At 40.5% G+C, this 21,497-nt stretch overlaps 1 protein-coding gene across 3 annotated transcripts in view; it reads left to right on the top strand.

Moving 5' to 3' along the window:
• Window positions 1–17,855, top strand: part of gtf2h2 (general transcription factor IIH, polypeptide 2) — a 43,564-nt gene extending 25,709 nt beyond the window's left edge. For 2 of the 3 annotated variants that reach the window (XM_060843882.1, XM_060843890.1), the window contains exons 10-16: window positions 395–482; window positions 6,786–6,893; window positions 8,626–8,689; window positions 11,100–11,203; window positions 12,282–12,384; window positions 13,732–13,771; window positions 17,554–17,855. In XM_060843882.1, coding sequence (XP_060699865.1) covers window positions 395–482; window positions 6,786–6,893; window positions 8,626–8,689; window positions 11,100–11,203; window positions 12,282–12,384; window positions 13,732–13,771; window positions 17,554–17,664 — 618 coding nt within the window. In that variant the 3' untranslated portion in view covers window positions 17,665–17,855. The remainder of the gene's footprint in view (window positions 1–394; window positions 483–6,785; window positions 6,894–8,625; window positions 8,690–11,099; window positions 11,204–12,281; window positions 12,385–13,731; window positions 13,772–17,553) is intronic. The other variant, XM_060843899.1, reaches the window with a different exon arrangement.
• The last annotated feature ends 3,642 nt before the right edge of the window (window positions 17,856–21,497 follow it).

Raw genomic sequence — 21,497 nt, 5'->3', positions numbered from 1 at the left:
GCTTGCTTCATACTAAATTGGTGATCATATCTGGGGTGATTGAAGAGAATAATACGTTTGACTTGAGAGCTCAGGATCAGGAGGAGAAAATCGAGCAAGGTTTCTACTTCTAACACTATTTGACGTGTACTGCAAGTTGTAAATATAGACACTGAGGAGGTACTGTCGGTTTAACTGTTATGTACTCTGTAGTTGATTAGCTTGTTGCTTTTGTACATGAATAAGAATCATGATGGTGAGGTACTGGATGGAAGATGGAAGAAAGAATAATAACTGGCAGAAAACTGGGGAAGGAAAAATATTTAATGCTAATTTTGTTACAACTTCGTTTTGGTGTTTTAAACGTTTTGGGACAGTTATACTAATCTGTCTGTTTTTACTTTACTTTCTGAAGTGCTTAAAAGCTGCTAAAATCAGAGTATCTGTGATTGGCCTATCAGCAGAAGTTCGAGTTTGCACTGTTCTCACCCGCGAGACAGGCGGTAGGTAATCTAAGCTATATAACTCATCCTGTTCATGTTAGTGAAGAAAATGGAAAATATTTTTTTCCTAAGTGTTTGCTTTAAATCTCACTTAATCAATGGACTTAAGGCAGTGAGTAACTGACCAGTGTAGACCAAAAGACACATAGGTTTGACTTCTGGTCTGTGCTGACTTGTAGCTGAGACAGTGTACATAGAACATTATAGCGCAGTATAGGTCCTTCTGCCCTCGATGTTGCGCTTACCTGTGAGACCAATCTACACGATTCTATTATCATCCATATATTTATCCAATGACCATTTAAATGCCCTTAAAGTTGGCAAGTCTACTACTGTTGCAGGCAGTGCATTCCACACGCTTACTACTCTCTGATTAAACAACTTTTCTCTGACATCTGTCCTATATCTATCACCCCTCAGTTTAAAGCTACGTCCCCTCATGTTAGCCATCACCATCCAAGGTAAAAGGCTCTAACTGTCCACCCTATCTAATCCTCCGGCCATCTTGTATGTCTCTATTAAAAAACCTCTTAACCTTCTTCTCTCTAACAAAAACAGCCTCAAGCCCCTCAGCCTTTCTTAAGAAAACAGCCTTCCTTCCATACCAAGTAACATCCCGGTAAATTTCCTCTGCATCCTTTCCAATGCTTCCACGTCCTTCCTATAATGTGGCGACCAGAACAGTATGTGATACTCCAAGTGCGGCCGCACCAGAGTTTTGGACAGCTGCGACGTGACCTCATGGCTCCGAAACTCAATCCCTCCAGCAATAAAAGGTAACACACCGTGTGCCTTCTTAACAACCTTATCAACCTAAGTAGCAACTTTCAGGGATCTATGCACATGGACACCGAGATCTCTCTGCTCATTCACACTACCAAGAATCTTATCTTTAGCCCAACACTGTGCATTCCTGTTACTCCTTCCAAAGTGAATCACCTCACACTTTTCCGCATTAACTTCATTTGCCACCTCTCAGCCCAGCTCTGCAGCTTACCAATGCCCCTCTGTAACCTGCAACATCCTTCTGCATTGTCTACAATTCCATCGACCTTAGTGTCATCCACAAATTTACTAACCAATTCTTCTATGCCCTCATCCAGGTCATTTATAAAAATGACAAACAGCAGTGGCCCCAAAACAGATCCTCGCAGTGCACCACTAGTAACTGAACTCCAGGATGAACATTTCCTATCAACCTCTGTCTTCTTTCAGCTGCCCAATTTCTGATCCAAACTGCTAAAACTCCCTCAATCCCATGCCTCTGTATTTTCTACAATAGCCTACAGTGGGAAACCTTATCAAACACTTTACTGAAATCCATATACACCACATCAACTGCTTTACCCTCATCTACCTGTTTGGTCACCTTCTCAAAGAATTCAATAAGGTTTGTGAGGCACGACCTACCTACACAAAACCGTGCTGACTATTCCTAATCAAATTATTCCTTTCTCTTACAATCCTTTCCAACACTTTACCTACAACCGAAGTAAGGCTCACTGGTCTATAATTATCAGGATTGTCTCTACTTCCCTTCTTGAACAAGGGAACAACATTTGCAATTCTCAAGCCTTCTGGCACTATTCCTGTGGACAATAATGACGTAAAGATCAAAGCTAAAGTTTTTCAATCTCGTCCCTGGCTTCCCAGAGAAATCTAGGATAAATCCCATCTGGCCCAGGGGATTTATGTATTTTCACACTTCCCAGAATTGCGAACACCTCCTCCTTATGAACCTCAATCCCATCTTGTCTAATAGACTGCATCTCTGTACTTTCCTCAACAACATTGTCTTTTTCCTGTGTGAATACTTACAAAAAATATTCATTTAGCGCCACTCCTATCTCTTCGGATTTCACGCACAACTTCTCACTACTGTCCTTAACAGGCCCTCACCTTACTGCAGTCATTCGTTTATTCCTGACATCCCTATTGAAAACTTTAGGGTTTTTCTTGGTCCTACCTGCCTCTACTACAATTATTGTTTATGCTCTGGATTAAGAAAGGGAAATATGGAATGTTTTCCTGCTTTTGGTTGCAATGTAGAGCTCTCAGTTAAAAGTGTGTATCTTAATGTTGAATAATTGGAGAATTAGACTCTGGTATATATGCTCAGCCTGCCAAACCTGGAAGGTGAATGATACCCATATCCCAGCAATAAATTAGTCTTTGAGAAGAAGGGATGGGAAAACTAGTGGAAAAATAAGAAGTATCTGTTTTAATATCCATCTGCATATGTGACAAAAAGTTAATTATGGTGAATTTAAACTGCCGATTAACTCATTGTTACCACCAATCAAAAGTGACTTATTTGAAGTGGAATTGTTCTGAAAGTTGGTTTGTGTAATGATTTCTATCTCCATTCAAAATACTGGTTTACTTTTATGACAGCTTAACTTTAACTATTTAAGCAGAGTTCTTCATATGAAATGGACATAGTTCCTTGAAAGTGGAGTTGCAGATAAACAGGGTAGTGAAGACGACGTTTGGTACGCTTGTCTTCATTGGTCAGTGCATTTTATATAGGGGTTGGGATGTCATCTTGTGGCTGTATAGGACATTGATGAGGCCACTTTTAGAATACTGCATTCAATTGGGGTGGCACAGTAGTTCACTGGTTAACACTGCTGCCTCACAGTGTCAGGGACCCAGGTTTGTTTCCAGCCTTGGGTGACTATCTGTGTTGAGTTTGCACATTCTCCCCATGTCTGACTTGGTTTCCTCCCACAGTCCAAAGATGTACAGTTTGTGTGGATTAGCCATGCTAAATTGGCCATCTAGGGATGTGCAGGCTAGGTGGATTAGCCATGGGAAATGCAGGATAACAGGGATAGGGTAGGGGGTTTTGAGTGGACGCTGTTCAGAGGGTCAGTATGAACATGATGGGTTAAGTGGCTTGCTTCCACATTGTAAGGACTTAATGAATTCTGGCCTCCCAGCTATAGGAAAGAACTTAAAAGGGCTCAGAAAAGATTTATAAGGATGACAAGGTTCCTCATGGTAGACTGGTTAGCCAGGTTACATCACAGGGAGAACTAGCTATTTGGATACAGAACTGGCTAGAGGTTAGAAGACAGAAGGTGGTGGTGGTGGAGGATTACTTTACAGACTGGAGGCATGTGACCAGTGGTGTGCCACAAGGATTGGTCCTAGGTCCATTGCTTGTCATCATTTATATAAATGATTTGGATGTGAACCTGGGAGGCATGGTTAGTAAGTTTGCAGATGACACCAGAATTGGAGGTGTAGTTGTTGTGGCTATACAGGACATTGGTTAGGCCACATTTGGAATACTGCATTCAGTTCTGGTCTCCCTGCTATAGGAGGGTTGTTGAGCAAAGAACACACGATGTTATGAGATTTGAAAGGGTTCAGATAAGATTTACAAGGATGTTGCCAGGGTTGGAGAAGCTGAATAGGCTAGGACTATTTTCCCTGGAGTATCAGAGGCTGAGGGGTGACCTTACACAAGTTTATAAAATCACGAGGGGCACAAATAGGGTGAATAGCCAAGATCTTTATCCCAAGGTAGGATAGTCCAAAACTAGAGGGAATAAATTTAAGGCGAGGGGTGAAAGATTTAAAAGGAATCTAAATGGCAACTTCTTTCACACAGAGGGTGATGCGAGATGTGGAATGAGCTGCCAGAAGAAGAAGTGGAGATTGGGACAATTACATCATTTAAAAGTCATTTGGTTTATGAATAGGAAGAGTTTAGAGGGATGTGGGCCAAATGCTGGCAAATGGGATTAGAACAGTTTTGGATATCTGGTCAGCGTGGACAAGTTACGCCAAAGAGTCTGTTTTTGTGCTGTATAACTCTGACTCTGAGTCATGCAATAATTCAGTATTGTATGATTTTTTTTCAACTTCTTGGTCAATTTCCAAACAAATCAGTAGATTTGATATTTTTGTGCAACATCTCACTGCAATTCTTTGAAATATATAGTTAGCATTGCCATTTGGGAATTAATTTGTCATACATACCTATGTAAAATTTTTGAGACCAATCTTTTAAGCTGAAAGTCATGGGGTTAACTTTTACATGAGTAACATGTTAAAGGAATTGATTTTGGCCCAAGAAACTCTACCGCAAAGGAATAAAGTTTTAAAACTAACGACACAAATTAATTCAAGTAACATCTAACACTTTGTTCATAAAATGTCAACTATATACACATCATACAACGCATAGATATCATAATAAATTAACCGCACATTGAAATACTTCAGAATTGCTCCAATCACTGAACTGCCGCAGATAAGGTGGGCCAAAGGTCCTTTTTCTTTGCTGTCGAGCTCTCTGACTCTATGACTGAACAATTTGTCCTAATAGGCTGGTTGGAATATATCGAATGAGTATTCATTGTCTTCATCGTTGTTTGTACCAGTAACTTGTGCATCATCATTTCAAAAGTAATTGTTACTGGTACCATTTGAACTTGTTTGATTTTCTTCATTTTAGAAATGATTTTTTTTTGTTGAAAATATTGGGATTAAGTTCATTCCATGCATTTAGAGTCAATTTTGATTAATTTCTTGCAATCACCTTCAATCATCTTTTCTTATGAATTTGAAACATAGGAAAATAGAAACAAGAAGCAGCTGTAGGCCATTCAGCCCTTGACCCTTCTTTGTCTGTTTTATAAAATCGTGGCTGATTTTATTGTAACATCAAATTTGCATTCCCCCTGATCCTGATATCCCTTCACCCCCTTACTGAGAATCTATGCACCTCTACCTTAAGCATATTCAAGAAAGAGACAATAAAACTTCCTTAAATTTTTTTCTGGGAAAAGTTCTTAATCCGAATATCACCATTGGCTTTAATTTTGTGCCAGACAAAATGAAACCACTGTCAACAGTGGCTTTTTGTGAGCAGTTGTCTGTACTGTAAGAGGCTACATAGTTTTCTTTTTGGGATGATAAGCTGAAATGAAAGCCGGATGGCTATATAACAGAAATAGTAAGAGTTTTTCAACTTGCAAGTGAATGGTCTACATAATGCTGAGCTGTGCTATTCATTGTTGCTTTCTGAAGCAATGAGGGGGAGAGCACTAGACTGAATTTGAGTGTTATAACTGTACTGAAATGGCTAAACTTAGGGGCATGGCTAGTTCTGGAGCCCTTGTCTTCACCATTATTACTGGAATATTGTCAGCCTTATTCCCCTTTCAGTTTCCAGTATTTTCAATCATATATCATATCACATAGAGTGAACCAAATGGATTGAAGACTGGTATCTGTAATGCTGGTGATCTCAGGCAGAAGTCAAGATTATCATCTATTAAACTTCTGGCACAGTGGTTAGCACTGCTACCTCACAGTGCCAGAGACTCGGGTTCAATTCCCGCCTCAGGCGACTGAATGTGTGGATTTTGCACATTCTCCCCGTGCCTGCGTGGGTTTCCTCCGGGTGCTCTGGTTTCCTCCCACAGTCCAAAAATTTGTGCAGGTTAGGTGAATTAGCCATGCTAAATTGCCTGTAGTGTTAGCTGAAGGAGTAAATGTAGGGGAATGAGTCTGGGTGGGTTGCGCTTCGGCGGGTCGGTGTGGACTTGTTTGGCCGAAGGGCCTGTTTCCACGCAATACGTAATCTAAATTTAAATGCATTACTCTTGACCTTTACACTGATGTGCTGGACTCCCCATTGTTCAGATATCTGAGGAATTGTGATGGGTGCTCAATATTGTGTAATCATCAATGAACATCTCCACTTCTGACTTTGTTTCAATGGAAGCATGACCATTGATGAAACAACTGATCTGGCAGGACTACAAGAGCTCTGATCTCATCCATTTGGTTGTGTAAAATCCATTGTTATGAAAAATGATTGTTTTTTTAATGCTCAGTCAATTTCACCTTATACTAAATTGACTTTGACTTTTACATGAGTACATACTGTATCAAACCCAAACGCAGAAACATGTGTACTTTGTAAACGTTGTATTGGGGTTTGACTGCTGCTTTAGTCATTTATCTCTTGGCAGAGTTTGTGTGAGAGAGTGAAGTCATCGCTGTGAACATTTTGCTAACTAATTCTAAGTGGCAGTGACAAAATTTAGGTCACAACAGTTTTTGATCAATAATACTTTCACACCAACATGAAGTGTATTGCTATACCATGCCAGATGCCACCTTGATTGACACCTGAGGTTGTATTCTGTGAGAAGAAAAACATTCTGAGGATAGTGGTCACAACAGTGACACAAGAATATAAAGGTTAAAAATGAAATGATCAAGTTCACAAAATAGTAGCATTTTAAATGTGATTTTATTTTCTTGTGGCCCCTTTTGTAGGTACATACCATGTTATTTTAGATGAGAGCCATTTTAAAGAGTTGCTTAATTATCATGTGAGCCCACCGCCTGCCAGTTCCAATACAGAGTGCTCTCTCATTCGTATGGGTAAGTACGTTTTTAGTCAGTTATTGTTTGAGTATGTGATACTCTTTATGTTTTTTCTTTTTGGAATATAAATATGAATTTTTGCATGCAATAATTATGAAGTAATTTTCTCAGTTGAATTCAGACTTTTTAACAAGGAATGTACTAAATATTGGGTAATTTGTTTTTCCTCAATAATACTTTCACACCAACCCTGAAGTTTATTGCTGTACCATGGAGGGCATTGCCAGATGCCATCTTGACAGACAGCTGAGGTTGTATTCTGTGAGAAGAAAAACATTCTGAGGATAGTGGTTATCTGCTGTAGGTTGAGAACAATTATATTCAAATATTTTTATTTCCAAGAGTTTAAAAAGTAATTGTTAAATATCCTACCACGTGATTTCACTTTCACTTGATGTTCAGCGACAATAAGAATTTCGGATAAGAACCAGAAGTGGAAGCTGTCCTTATTCTTACTCACTATCCAATGATGTTGAAACCTTTTACAGTGACTCCACTAACACCCCTTGCTAAATTTGTGAAATCTGCTAAAACAGGGCAATGAACCTGAGATGTTCATAACCTGGAGAAAGTGAGGACTGCAGATGCTGGAGGTCAGAGTTGAAATATGTGGTGCTGGAAAAGCACAGCAGGTCAGGCAACATCCAAGGAGCAGAAGAGTCGACATTTGGAGCATAAGGTCTTCATCAGGAATGAGGCTTGTGGCCCACGGGGGCTGAGAGATAAATGGAAGGGGGGGGTGGGGCTGAGGGGAAGGTAGCTGGGAATGCGATTGGTAGATGGAGGTTGGAGGGTGATGGTGATAGGTCAGAAAGGTGGGTGGAGTGGATAGGTAGGAAGGAAGATGGATAGGTAAGACAGTTCAAGAGGGTGGTGCTGAGTTGGAAGATTGACTCTGGGATAAGGTAGGAGGAGCGGAAATAAAAAAAACTGGGGGAATCTACATTGATTCCATGTGTTGAAGGGTCCCAAGGTGGAAGATGAGACGTTCTCCCTCCAGGCGTCAGGTGCCTAGAATTTGCCGATGGAGGACTCCAGGCGTCGGGTAGCAGGACTTTTCCAGGCGTCATGTGGCTAGAGTTTTTCAGCTCCCTTGGGCCACCCCCTCATTGCTAATGAAGAGTTTATGCTCGAAATGTTGACTCGCCTGCTCCTCAGATGCTGCCTGACTGGCTGTGCTTTTCCAGCACCACACTTTTGGACTGTGTTCATAACCTGTATGCTTCAACTGTTTACCAGATAAGTAATATGAATCAGAGGAGGTATTCCAGTTTATCAATTTTGTTAAAACATTAGCTGAGTAAAAGCTTAAAATATTTGTCCAGCTAAACCTGTAACTCTTAAATGAAATATATATATATAATGCTATCAAACCTGACACCCTGTAAAAGTTGATTAACAACAATACAACAAAGCCTTGAATTTGGGGCATGCAAAATGAAATGGTCCAAATCTAAAACAGCTATGTGGATGTTGGTCTGTATATCCAGTTTGCTTAAGTTAATGCACTTCTACCTGTAATCGATTTTGTCTTTATGAGAAAGAATTAATGCTTTTTCATTTAATGTTGCAGATATTCTATTAAGGTACTTATCATTTGCACTAGCATCAGTATTGATGATCATACAGGTTTCTTGATAAATTTATTCAGTTTTAAAATTATTTTAATGTTAAGTAATGAAATATTTTGATTATGAAATCGAACTGCTCATTTTCTTTCTGTTGTAAGGTTTCCCCCAGCACACAATGGTATCCTTATCAGATCAGGACGCAAAACCATGTTTCAGCATGGCGTAAGTATATTAAGTGATAATTAATGCAAACTGTTAGTTTGGTAATAAGCTGACCAGAACATTTTGGTTAGATCTACTGAAAACAACAAATGCTGGAGATCATAGCAGGTCCGACAGCATCTATGGAGAGAGAGAGAGAGAGAGAGCAAGCTAGCGTTTTGAGACTAGATGACTCCTCATCAGAGCTGAAGCGAAATGTGGAGGGACAACATTTATACTATAATTAGGGGGGCAATGGGTGTAGGGTGCTGGTGAACAAAAGGTGTTGATACTTCAGATTATATGATCAGAATGTGAAACTGCCAGACTTGAAAGGAGAGACACTGGGATTTGGGGAGGAGAGAGAGATGACATAAGCTAAAAGAAAGGGAAGAAATGATTTACAATTTGAAGGTGTCAAACTCAATATTAATTTGGAACATCAAGCCATTATTACCAGGACTTTCACCAACCTCATTACCTCTGGAGATCTTCCCCCGCCACTGCCTCCAATCTAGTAGTCACCCAACCTCAGACAGCCCACTTCGACCTCCCTCCTTCTCAAAATCCACAAATCAGATTTTCCCGGTAGGTCCAACATATCTATCTGTTCCTGCCCTACTGAGCTTGTTTTCTCCTATCTTGACTCCATTCTCTCTCCATTTATCCAGACCTGCCCACCAACATCCGTGATTCTTTTGATGTCCTTCACTGTATTAATATTTTACAGTTACTGTGCCTAACTGCATTCTGTTCACTATGGATGTCCAATCCCTCTATACCTCCATTCCCCAACAGGATGGTCTGAGAGCCCCCGGCTTCTTCCTTGATCAGAGGCCTGAACAATCCCCATCCAGCACCACTCTCCTCCGCCTGGCTGAACTTGTTCTATCGCTGAAACATTTCTCCTTTAATTCATCTCATTTCTGCCAAGTCAAATGAGTGGTTATGGGCACCCACATGGGTCCCAGTTATGCCTACCTCTTTACGGATGTGGAATGATACTTATTCCAGTCTTACACTGGCCCCCTCCCACCACTCTTTTTCTGGAACATCAACAAATGCTTCGGTGACACTTTATTCTCCCGCTAGGACCTTGAAAACATTATTGATTCTGCCTCCAATTTCCACCCCTCTATAACTTTCACATCATGCACTTTCAACAGTTCACTTCCTTTCCTTGACCATCCTGTCTCCATTTCAGGGAATAAACTGTCCACTGCCATCCACTGCAAAGCACTGACTCACATAAATACCTTCAATACAGTTTGTCATGTCCCACATCCTGCAAGGATTCTATCCCATTCTCCCAGTACTTTCACCTACTTTGCATCTGTTTGGATGATGCCACCTTCCAAAATAATGCCGCTGACATGCTTGCTTCTTCCACGACCATTGTTTCTTACCCACTGCGGTTGACAGAGCCCTCAAAACACATCTGACCTATCACTTGTGCTTCCACCCTTGCCTCTTCCCATCATTCAAAGCAGCATGATCTGGTTCCACTTGTCCTTGCTTTTTATCCCATCAGCCTCCACATTCAAAGGATCATTCTCCGCCATTTCAGACAACTCCACAGAGCGCTACCATCTTCCCCTGTCTGCATTTTGCAGGGATTGTTTCCTCTGGGACACCCTAGTCCATTCCACCACCACCAACTCCAGCACTTTCCCATGTAACTGCAGGAAAATAGTCTGATGTGGTCTTTACAATTGCCAATATCCTGCTTTTTCACAGTACTGCTGCACATTGTTTCTCTGTAAATAATTTTCCCATGCCCTGTTGAGTCTGCCCCCCACCAGCTTCAAGGCAGTGCACTCTGGATCCTAACTATTGGCTGTTTGTCACACCTTGTGTTCACTTCTTTTTGTAAAACACTTCAAAACTGTGCCTGCTGGTTTGAGAGCTGTTTGAGTGGGAACGGTTTTGCCCTCTTCACTCTGTGTAGTAGGGTCAGAAGCCCATAACTCATTCAATAGAGGTCTGGAGATATATCTCGAGTGCTGTAACGTGGACCAAATTCTGGAAAGAACAATTGGACTGGGTGGCTCAACTTTAGTTGGCATAGACATGTTGAGCTATATGGTCTCTTTTATTATTGCAAATATTCTATGATTGTTATTTGATTTCTAATTTGCCTAGCAATTCCTGCCATTGAAGTTTTAAGCTGGTTGTGTCCTGTGATACCAGGTCAAATTTTCTCATTGCTTTTCCTTCCTGGAACTTGTTGCTATGTTCTGTCAGTGCAACATTTTAGATTGGGAACTCAAACATAGAGTGAAGTATCAGTCTTTACCCATCCTTACTCGATACTGGTATTTGTAAATTCCCTTTCGGGTTTTATGAATTTACAAAGTTTATGATGTAAATTAAATGTAATTGTACAAGTAAATTAATTTAAATTTTCTGTGTTAACTTCTTGTATTTTTAGACATTTAGATAGTAATAGTGGGCCAACCTTAACACTTGGTGGATATTATTGTCCTCAGTGCAGAGCCAAATATACTGAACTGCCTGTGGAGTGCAAAGTATGTGGTGAGTACTTTCAGTTTCAAACTTAGAGGTGTGGTTGCAAAAAAAATCAGATTCTTTGATATGTCTGAAGTTAGAATAGTAAATAGTGGGGTGAACTATAGATGTCAGTCATTGTGCTTTAGATTATAGGATAGAAGAAATCGGAAATGGTCAGTAATCTTGGGGTCAAATATGTAGAGGATGGGGATAGAACCTCAGGCTGGAGTAAATCACTCTGAGTGAAATGAGCTTGCTTTTGCATATATACACAAGCTAATCCTGCACTTGTAGATGACATTGATCATAAGAAACAACAAACGGGAGAGAACCAAGTCTGGAAAGCTGCAGTGCTCGGGAGATAATCGTTTTGGGATGGGAGAATGTATTGTTTATCCGAGAGTACACATTTACTGTGCTGGCACATGAGGATCAAACTTTGAGGAAAGCAATGTCCTGGAGGAGTGACAGCAGAGAAACTTGATGTGGTCAACATTGGCAATGATGCTAAAAAGAGCAGTAAATCATAGTCAAGAGCATTAGTATCTTTGAGGTTAATTTTGGTGCTGAGGATAGTTTGAATACCGGAGTGAATGGATCTGAAAATGAAGCAATTAATAAGGAACACCGTTTTAAAAATCCTAAGTAACAAACTGTTTCTGTTTAGCATCACTATTTGACTTTGCCAGGCATTTTGTTAGCCAGATAAGCTTCATGGATTGCATTGTGGACACCTTTTGCAATATGTAGTAAAATCCTAATTTCTTGGAAATGTTAAGGATAGATTTCAGAAAAGTTAATTTTACATTAGTCTGTATCCTACTGTATTTTAAGATGATGTGCACAAAAATCCCAGTATGAGGACTTGCCCTCATGCAGTTGTAAGTCCTTCCTGATGAATAATATAGATTTGCTGTTTGGTTTTGTGTTCTTGTGTGTTCCCTTGTCTTTACTGCATGATAATATTTTGTAAAATAAGTGAACGTTACACACACGGCTTAAATTGTTTTTGACTCTTAATAAATCTATCTTTGTAGAGAGACATTGTGTATCTGAAGGGAGGATCCTATCTATAACTGGAAGTTGTTTTCTTTTCTTTTAGGTCTTACCTTAGTGTCTGCACCACACTTGGCCAGGTCTTACCACCACTTGTTCCCATTAGATGCGTTTAGGGAAAGTTCCTTGGAGGAGATTCAGGCAGAAAGGTATGTTAAAGACCAAGACTACACTATTGGAAAAACATGGTTTGTTCAGTAAAAAACAGTGGCTAATATTGTTTTCTTCTTAAACACAGTCCTCACTTATCTGAAAATGTTCTTTAAACAGCTTTAACATTTACCACAGTAATAGAGAAATTGTGCCACTGTGGCTCTGTTAGTGCATCTCAGTAGCATTCTCACCTCTGAATCAGGAGGATGTTGAATCCTAATGGAGATTTGAGCACATGGACTAGACTGTTGCATCAACCTCTCACTGAGACACTGCTGCACTGTCAGAACTACAGTCTTTAATGCAATGTTAAGCCATAGTTCTGGTTTCCTGTTGAGGTTCATTTAAGTATTCCCAAGGCACGTTTTGAAGAAGATCCAGCATTTCTTCCACAAATAATATCTTAAAAAAAACTGATCACAACATAATAAGGCATGACATAAGCACTTTATGGCACGCAGTACGTTTTATTTTGTATGCAATAAAGAATCCTTAACAAACTAACTGAAATTAAATTGAGAAAAGTGCAAGCTTATGTTTTTTCTAGATCCTCTATAGACTGCACATAATGTTTGTCCTTTCTTTCTGCTATTATCCACATAGTTACAAAAGTTGTATATTGTGTGCAATCTGCAATTTGTTTATGCATGCTCTAGTTTAGTAGTACATTAACGAATGTGTATTCAAAGAATGGAATTTTACTCTACTAATGACTAAAAAAAGTTTATCCTTTCTTATGAGCCAAACAGATAAGAAGATCCTAGCTGTGATTACTGGCTCAAGTAGAGTAAGCAACATAATTAGAGTCAGTATCCTTGGTTTAGGAAAAAGGAAAAAGTGGGGACTGCAGATGCTGGAGATCAGAGCTGAAAATGTGTTGCTGGAAAGGCGCAGCAGGTCAGGCAGCATTCAAGGAGCAGGAGAATTGACGTTTTGGGCATGGACCCTGAAGAAGGGCTCATGCCCGAAACATCGATTCTCCTGCTCCTTAGATGCTGTCTGACCTGCTGCGCCTTTCCAGCAACACATTTTCAGTTTAGGATAAAGGGAACAAACCAATGTTGATGCATCTCCATTTTTTTGTACCTCCCCTGGAAGAGTGGATTCTGCGCATCGGTGGGGAGGGCGGTGGCAGACAGAAATACATTAGACTACGATATGTTACATATTTTAATACTTTGTCAATGCTAATAAATGAGGCTTACACATGAGAAGTGGCATTGGGGAGAAGAATTTGAAATCCTCTATACCATATCTCAAAAAGGAATCCATGTTTCAGGACAGGAATAGAAAGAAAACAAAATTGCCAGAGGGAAAAAAAAAATTTTTTCTTTTTTTGTTAGGTATTGTCAAGGTTGCCAGGGAGAGTTGAAGGATACAAATGTAAGTATTACTTGTGGAAGATTATTGTAGATTCAAAAATTGTAAATGTGTTTAATACTGTCAATGTGGCAGCCATGTCTAATATTAGAGCTGAAGAAATTGCCCTCTCAAGGACACTTTTATACTGTTTCAGTAATGATACTGACTTGTGTTTTAATATGAAATTCATATACAGAGGAACTTCGATTATCTGAATGAGATGGGCAGGCACTATTTCATTCGGATAATCAATTATTCAGTTAATTGATTCAATGCCTTTCCTCTGGAGCTCATTGTTTTTAAAGTCTGCTCCCCGTTCAGGAGACTGCAGAAGCACACAATGCGTGAGCTGCCACCCACAACACCACCCTGTGCCCACCACACCGCATGCCCCCATCCAACATCGCCTCCAGCCCCACGAGACCTCCCCCGACACCATCCAACACCGCCCACGCTCTGCGACACTGCCCCCCAACCCTCAACCCCGTTCAACACCGACTTCACCCCCTGACGCTGTCCAACACCGCCCCCCCAACCCCAATAAAACACTGCCCCTCCCACCATCCAACACCGCCCCCCCACGCTGCCGACACTGCCTCCCCCCATCATAGTCCAGTACTACTCCCACCCCCATCTCCATCCAGCGCTGCCTCTCCAAGGCAGCCGAACTGGTTACCAGCAGTAAGGCTGCTGCTGCCTTTGTGGGATAAATCTCCAAATAGCGCGTGTACACACAATTTTTTACTGCAATTCTTTGACAGGTTCCACCTCAGCACTGTACAGTACAATGTTGGTCAGATTATCTGGGGAAGGGGAGAGGCATTTAGGGTTACACCCCTCTATAGAACTTAAGGGAAAATATGGGGAGAGAGAGAGCGCGGGAGTTCAGTCATTTGGAGACGGTGCCTGTTTCATCACTGCAAACAAAAGACGCAAAGTCTGTTGAAAATACGCCTTTGATGTAATGTTTCTATCGGGACCTCAAAATCTCCTGGCTGGCATGGTGGCACAGTGGTTATCACTGTTGCCTCATAGCGCCACAGACCTGGGTTCAATTCCCGCCTCAGGCAACCGTCTGTGAGGAGTTTGCACATTTTCCCCGTGTCTGCGTGGGTTTCTTCCGGGTGCTCCAGTTTCCTCCCACAGTCCAAAAATGTGCAGGTTAGGTGACTTGGCCATGCTAAATTGCCCATAGTGTTAGGTGAAGGGGTAAATGTAAGGGAATGGGTCTGGGTGGGTTGCTCTTTGGAAGGTCGGTGTGGACTTGTTGGGCCGAAGGGCTTGTTTCCACACTGTAAGTAATCTAATCACAATCGAGGTTCCTCTGTATTGGATTATGTGGGTGACTTGGCAGTTTATTCAAACAAATGCAACTTTTCCATTAGCGTACCTATTTAACTTAAATTAATTAAGTAGATTGTTGCATCTGAGGAATTTATTATGTCCTGTGATTCATTAAGACCAGTCCAGTCCTGAACTTTTGAATCTTAATTTTGAATGTTAGGACATTAGTTGTGACATGCTGAAGAAGACAGCCCTACCAAATAAATCACGTGACTAGATGTTTATCATTTGGTTGATCTATTTACATTAGATTTCCAGAATATGCTTATGGAAAAGCCAGTGAGCCTGACATTGGTAGTGAGCAAGTTGTTGGAGGGAATCCTGAGGAACAGGACTTACATGCATTTGGAAAGGCATGGACTGATTAGGGATAGTCAACATAGCTTTGTGCGTGGGAAATCATGTCTCATAAACTTGATTGAGTTTTCTGAAGAAGTAACAAAGAGGATTGATGAGGGCAGAGCACCGGATGTGATCTATATGGATTTCAAAAAGGCATTCGACAAGGTTCCTCATGGTAGACTGGTTAGCAAGGTTAGATCTTACGGAATACAGGGAGAAGTAGCCATTTGGATACAGAACTGGCTTGAAAGTAGAAGACAGAGTGGTGGTGCAGGGTTGCTTTTCAGACTGGAGGCCTGTGACCAGTGGAGTACCTCCAGGATCGGAGCTGGGTCCACTGCTTTTTGACATTTATATAAATGACTTGATGTGAACATAGGAGATGTGGTTAGTAAGTTTGCAGATGACACCAAAATTAAAGGTGTAGTAGACAGCGAAGAAGTTAGCTCAGATTACAAGGCAATCTTGACCAGGTGGGCCAATGGGCTGAGGAGTGGCAGATGGAGTTTAATTTAGATAAATGTGAGTTGCTGCATTTTTGAAAGGCAATGCAGAGCAGGACTTGTACACTTAATGGTAAGGTCCTGGGGAGTGTGGCTGAACAAAGAGACCTTGGAATGCAGGTTCATAGTTCCTTGAAAATGGAGTCGTTGGTGGATAGGATAGTGAAGAAGGTGTTTAGTATGCTTTCCTTTATTGGACAGAGCATTGAGTATAGGAGTTGGGAGGTCATGTTGCGGCTGTACAGGGCAGTGGTTAGGCTACTTTTGTAATATTGTGTGCAGTTGTGTTCTCCCTCCTATTGTAAGGATGTTATGAAACTTGAAAGGATTCAGAAAAGATTTACAAAGATGTTGCCAGGGTTGGAGAATTTGAGCTATAGGGAGAGGCTGAATAGGCTGGGCTGGTTTCCCTGGAGTTTCGGAGGCTGAGGGCTGACTTTTACAGAGGTTTATAAGATAATGAGGGACGTGGATAGGGTAAATAGACAAGGTCTTTTCCCCTGGGTGGGGAATCCAGAACTAGACAACATGGGTGCAGGGTGAGAGAGGGAAGATGTAAAAGGGACCTAAGAGGCAACGTTTTCACACATAGGGTGGTGTGTGTATGAAATGAGATGCCAGAGGAAATGATGGAGGCTGGTACAATTACAGCATTTAAAAGGCATCTGGATGGGGATATAAATAAGCAGGGTTTGGAGGGATATGGGCCAAGTGCTGGCAAATGGCACTCAATTAGATTAGGATATCTGGTTGGCCTGGACGAGTTGGACCAAAGAGTCTGTTTCAGTGCTGTACACCTCTGTGACTAAGTCCAAAAACACGATTTAGTCAAAACATATAGATTAATCTCATGTAGGCAATGGCTGGCTGCTTCAGTTACTTCTGTAACACTTGGTTCTTTGGGGGCAAGAGTCACCAGGAACCTGTTTCTAGTCAGTGTTCAGTATTCCCGACAGGAAGAGTGTTGTGACTGTTGGATGATGGAAGGAGCGAACTCTGCTGTGATGCCCTCCATAGTTTTTCAGCCTTAATTAAATGTATCATTGTCCTGCAATGTATCATTGGCCGTGTGGAAGGGAACTGAGAGATACATAGGAGGGCGTGAGCCTGGGGGGAAGGTAGCTGGGAAGATGATAGGTGGATGCAGGTATTGAGAGGTAGATACCAGCTACCTTCCCCCCCACCTCCAGCCCCAGCCTCCCTCCTATTTATCTCAGCCCCCTTTCCCCACTCTCCCCCACATTCCTGATGGAGGGTTTATGCCTGAAATCCTATTCCTACTCCTTGGATGCTGCCTGACCTGCTGCGCTTTTCCAGCACCACACTTTTCAACTCTGATCTCCAGCATCTGCAGTCCTCACTTTCTCCTGAGCAGTATTGCTGACAAACTTGATAGAATCCTCTACGTGCTGTTTTTCCACATGCGTGTGAGATATTGGGGAAAGAATGCATTAGAGCTGAAAATGTGTTGCTGGAAAGGCGCAGCAGGTCAGGCAGCATCCAAAGAGCAGGAGATTCGACGTTTTGGGCATGAGCCCTTCTTCAGGAATGCATTAGCCAATATGCTTTCACTGTTTATGATTACTATCTGACACTATCCTTGTTTATTTGCAGGTATACATATGCAATGCATGCCAGAACATCTATTGTGTGGAGTGTGATATATTTATTCATGATACCTTGCATTGTTGTCCTGGATGTATTCACAATCAATCCAGTCCTTAGTAACCGTCAAATACACGTTTTAATTTATTAAAGGATTATCACCTGTACCCATTGCTAAGAGCCTCATTTACTGAAATGTACTTTGTATCTACAACAGCTGACCTGAGAAATGTACTTCTGACAGGAAGCTTTATATTTACTGTTTTTATTCAAAATAAATAATTTTGCAATTCTATCAATTATATAAGTAAATTGGTCTGGTTACACTGTCATTCACATATGCTCTCTGCATGTTAAGATGCTTTGTTTTTAGTTTTTATTAGTTTTCATTCATAATTTTATAAATTTATTTTGTTTTCTTTAACTCAATTTTCAATAATAGATGTTGGGTCAATTGGTCAATACTTCACAATATTCCTCTGAACATTATATCAATTATGATCAAATGGCGAAGCAAACTCGAAGGGCCAATTGACCTAATTCTTCTGATATATATATACATCTTATGAACTATAGGACCAATAATGTTTCTCTACTGTTGAATCAGCTAATTTTAGTTGGAGCAGCTTTATGAACAACTAAAGGATTTTATAAATGGCTTCTGTGTTCCTTGGAAATAAGGTCAGCTAGTCTTTCTACTCAATGAGTTCTGCTTGAATTTACATGCACTGAGTTTGCTCAGAACTGGAATTGGCTTTCATGCTCCATAATTGCAAGTGATCAGTAGCCATTGGGAGGAGATGGTGATATAATAGTGATGTCACTGGACCAATAATCCAGACATATAAGTCAGTGCTCTGGGGTCAATAGGTTCAATTCTCACCATTGCAGCTAGTGGAACTTGTATTCAATCAATCAACTTAGAATTGAAAGCCAGTTTCATTTATGGTGAACTTGAAACTGTCTGTCATAAAAAGCCATTTGGTTCACTCACGTCCTTTAGGGAAGGAAATCTATTGTCCTTACAGACCTATAGACTCTCAGCAATATGGTTAACTAACAACTGTCCTCTGAAATGGCTGAGCAAGCCACTCAGTTCACAGACTATTGGGGATCGGCAAAAAGTACTGACCTCAACAGCAAGGCTCAAATCCCATGAATAAAGATAAAATGATCTGGGAAGGAAAACCAAAATCCTTGCATTTATGCAGCCTGGCCTGAGTCCCCTGATAAAGGGCTTTTGCCAGAAACATTGATTTTCCTGCTCCTTGGATGCTGCCTGACCTGTGCTTTTCGAGCACCACACACTTGACTCAAAACATCAGAGTCAGACTAATTTTTCTGTATGCGTCAGCTGCATTATTCACCACTGTAACATTGAAGAGTAAACAACATATCCTTGTGGTAGTCCTATTTTCTAATTTTTAAAATAAGAAAGTTATCCAATGACAAAGTCATGCAAGACATTTTTTGTTGAAATTCTCCATTAGTTTCACCGAGAAATGGAAAACTTAATTTCACGGTTATGAGCAATGAATAGCAGTCTGAATGAAAGCCATAGTGAAATTCTTCCAGTCTTAGTGCCCATGACCAATTTGTAGCACTTGTAATTTAGCAATTTTTAAGAAGGTTTGTAGCTCAGGTTGCAAACTTACAACGTGAACCTCTAACTTAGATTGGTTAAATTGACAGATTACTAATTAAATTTGAGAACATCTTACATGTGTGCTTTGCTATTATACAAGGTAGTGCCTTTATCCACAAGAAAATCGGGAATTAATGCTTTCTGAAATTTAAAACATTTTTGGGAAATAAAAATTATAGTTAATAGGTATTAAAAATTTAATTACATAAAATCCATATTTGTTTGAGAAAAGTTGGTTACAATTGCTACTTTTACATGTGGTTCCTTTTTTAAAAGTATAATTTGTCACCCATTTTATTAAGCACTCTTGCACTGTAATCTTCCAAAGTCATTCATCATTCCAGAGATTATAAAGAAAACAGTATTTGTTTTCTTGTTTCAACACATTGGAGTTCATGCAATCTTACAGTAGTACTGCTTTAACACTTTAAAAATATTAATGACTGATAATATCAATAAGTTACAGTGTGTCATAACCTCTACTTGTGTACTTTATTCTTTGTCCTACAACAGTGTTTGAATAAGCAGCACATAATTGGCATGATGGACTGGAAGGAGAAAATGTAATTTACTTATCAAGAGTCATCAAAATCAGTTTTGTGACATAATTGTAAATGTTTTCAAAATCTAAGTGTATTTTTGATAAAGTTTTGACGTAGCTGTTATCCACAGATGTTAATGTAGATTAGGTTTGTGCAGAAATAAGATTTATTTGACAAATGTTAGGAATTAATATTTTGTATTCTACCATTCCATACACTTTAATGAACACATGTTTTGTGGTAGACCATTCAAGTTTGAACTTATAATCTTTGAGAAGATTGGCTGTTGTAAAGTTTGTAAGTAGATGTTCCACATAAGTTGAAAAATGTCGTGCTGGAAACACACAGCAGGTCAGGCAGCATCCGAGGAGCAGGAGAATCGACATTTCGGGCATAAGCCCTTCTTCAGGATAGAGGCTGGTGTGCCAAGCGGACTGATATAAAAGGTAGGGGGACGGGAATTTGGGGGAGGGGCGCTGGGAATACGATAGGTGGAAGGAGGTGAGGGTGATAGATGGGAGAGGGGGTGGGGGCGGAGAGGTTGGGAAGAAGATTGCAGGTCAAGAGGGTGGTGCTGAATCCGGGGGTTGGGACTGAGATAAGGTGGGGGGAGGGGAAATGAGGAAGCTGGAGAAATCTACATTCATCCCGTGTGGTTGGAGGGTTCCTAGGCGGAAGATGAGGCGCTCTTCCTCATCTTCCGCCAAGGAACCCTCCAACCACACTCATCTTCTGCCTAGGAACCCTCCAACCACACTCATCTTCCGCCTAGGAATCCTCCTCCTCCTCCTCGGATGCTGCCTGGCCTGCTGTGTTTTTCCAGCACCACATTTTTCAACTCTGGTACTTCAGCATCTGCAGTCCTCACTTTCTCCTAGATGTTCCACATAACACAATTTGTTGGAAGTTGATCCCATCTTTCTTTTTAAAGCATTTAATATTTATTAGGAGTAGTTTGTTTCCTAATGTAATTGAGAATGGTTTATTTTATTTTCAAGAGATTATTTGTAAGGTTGTTAAGTATTCTGTTTGGTAATGCTCTGTAAATTGTGACAAAATTGCCTTCCTGAACCAACCTGTTTTTTAAAACTAATGTATCCAAGACAGTTTGTATTTTTATTACATGACTTAGAAGCAAAGTGAACATCTGGTGTTTTTTGTAATCTTTCTAAAAGTAAATGTTTATTTATAATTACATCGATTATTCTGTTTTTCTTAGCCAACAGTGGACAATATTAATCTTGAGATGGCCTGTCATTTTAATGCTGTATCTTGCTCTCACACTTGCATTTCTGTCATGAAAAGCAGAAATTGCTGGATAAACACAGCAGGTTTGGCAACATTAATGGAGAGAAAGCAAAGTTAACATTTTGGGTTCAGTAACCCTACTTCAAAACTGTCCTTAACTATTGCATCATTTAAAATGAGACCTAACATGATCTTCAGGAACAGCACATCATCTTTCACTTAGGCATTGTCTTCTGATTGAATATTGAGTTCAACAATTTCTTGCTGTAAACGGTGTTCTTTTTCTTTGTTAGCAGCAAACCTGCTCTCGACACATTTGTTTCTAGACTTGCCCAATCTCCATTACCACTGGCCCTGGAGAACTAAGTTTTCAGTCGGTCAAGTCTTCTTTCTTCTGCTGTTTGTTCTTGGCCCATTCTTCCCTTGCTCAAAATCTATTACATCTCCGAGATTTCTCAGTGCTGATGAAAGTTATAGGCCTGAAATGTTAGTTTTGATTCTCTTCATACATGTGCTGC

The sequence above is a fragment of the Hemiscyllium ocellatum genome, chromosome 2 (genome assembly GCF_020745735.1).
Source record: "Hemiscyllium ocellatum isolate sHemOce1 chromosome 2, sHemOce1.pat.X.cur, whole genome shotgun sequence".
NCBI classification, from domain to species: Eukaryota; Metazoa; Chordata; class Chondrichthyes; order Orectolobiformes; family Hemiscylliidae; genus Hemiscyllium; species Hemiscyllium ocellatum.
This window is presented reverse-complemented; position numbering and strand designations above follow the sequence as displayed.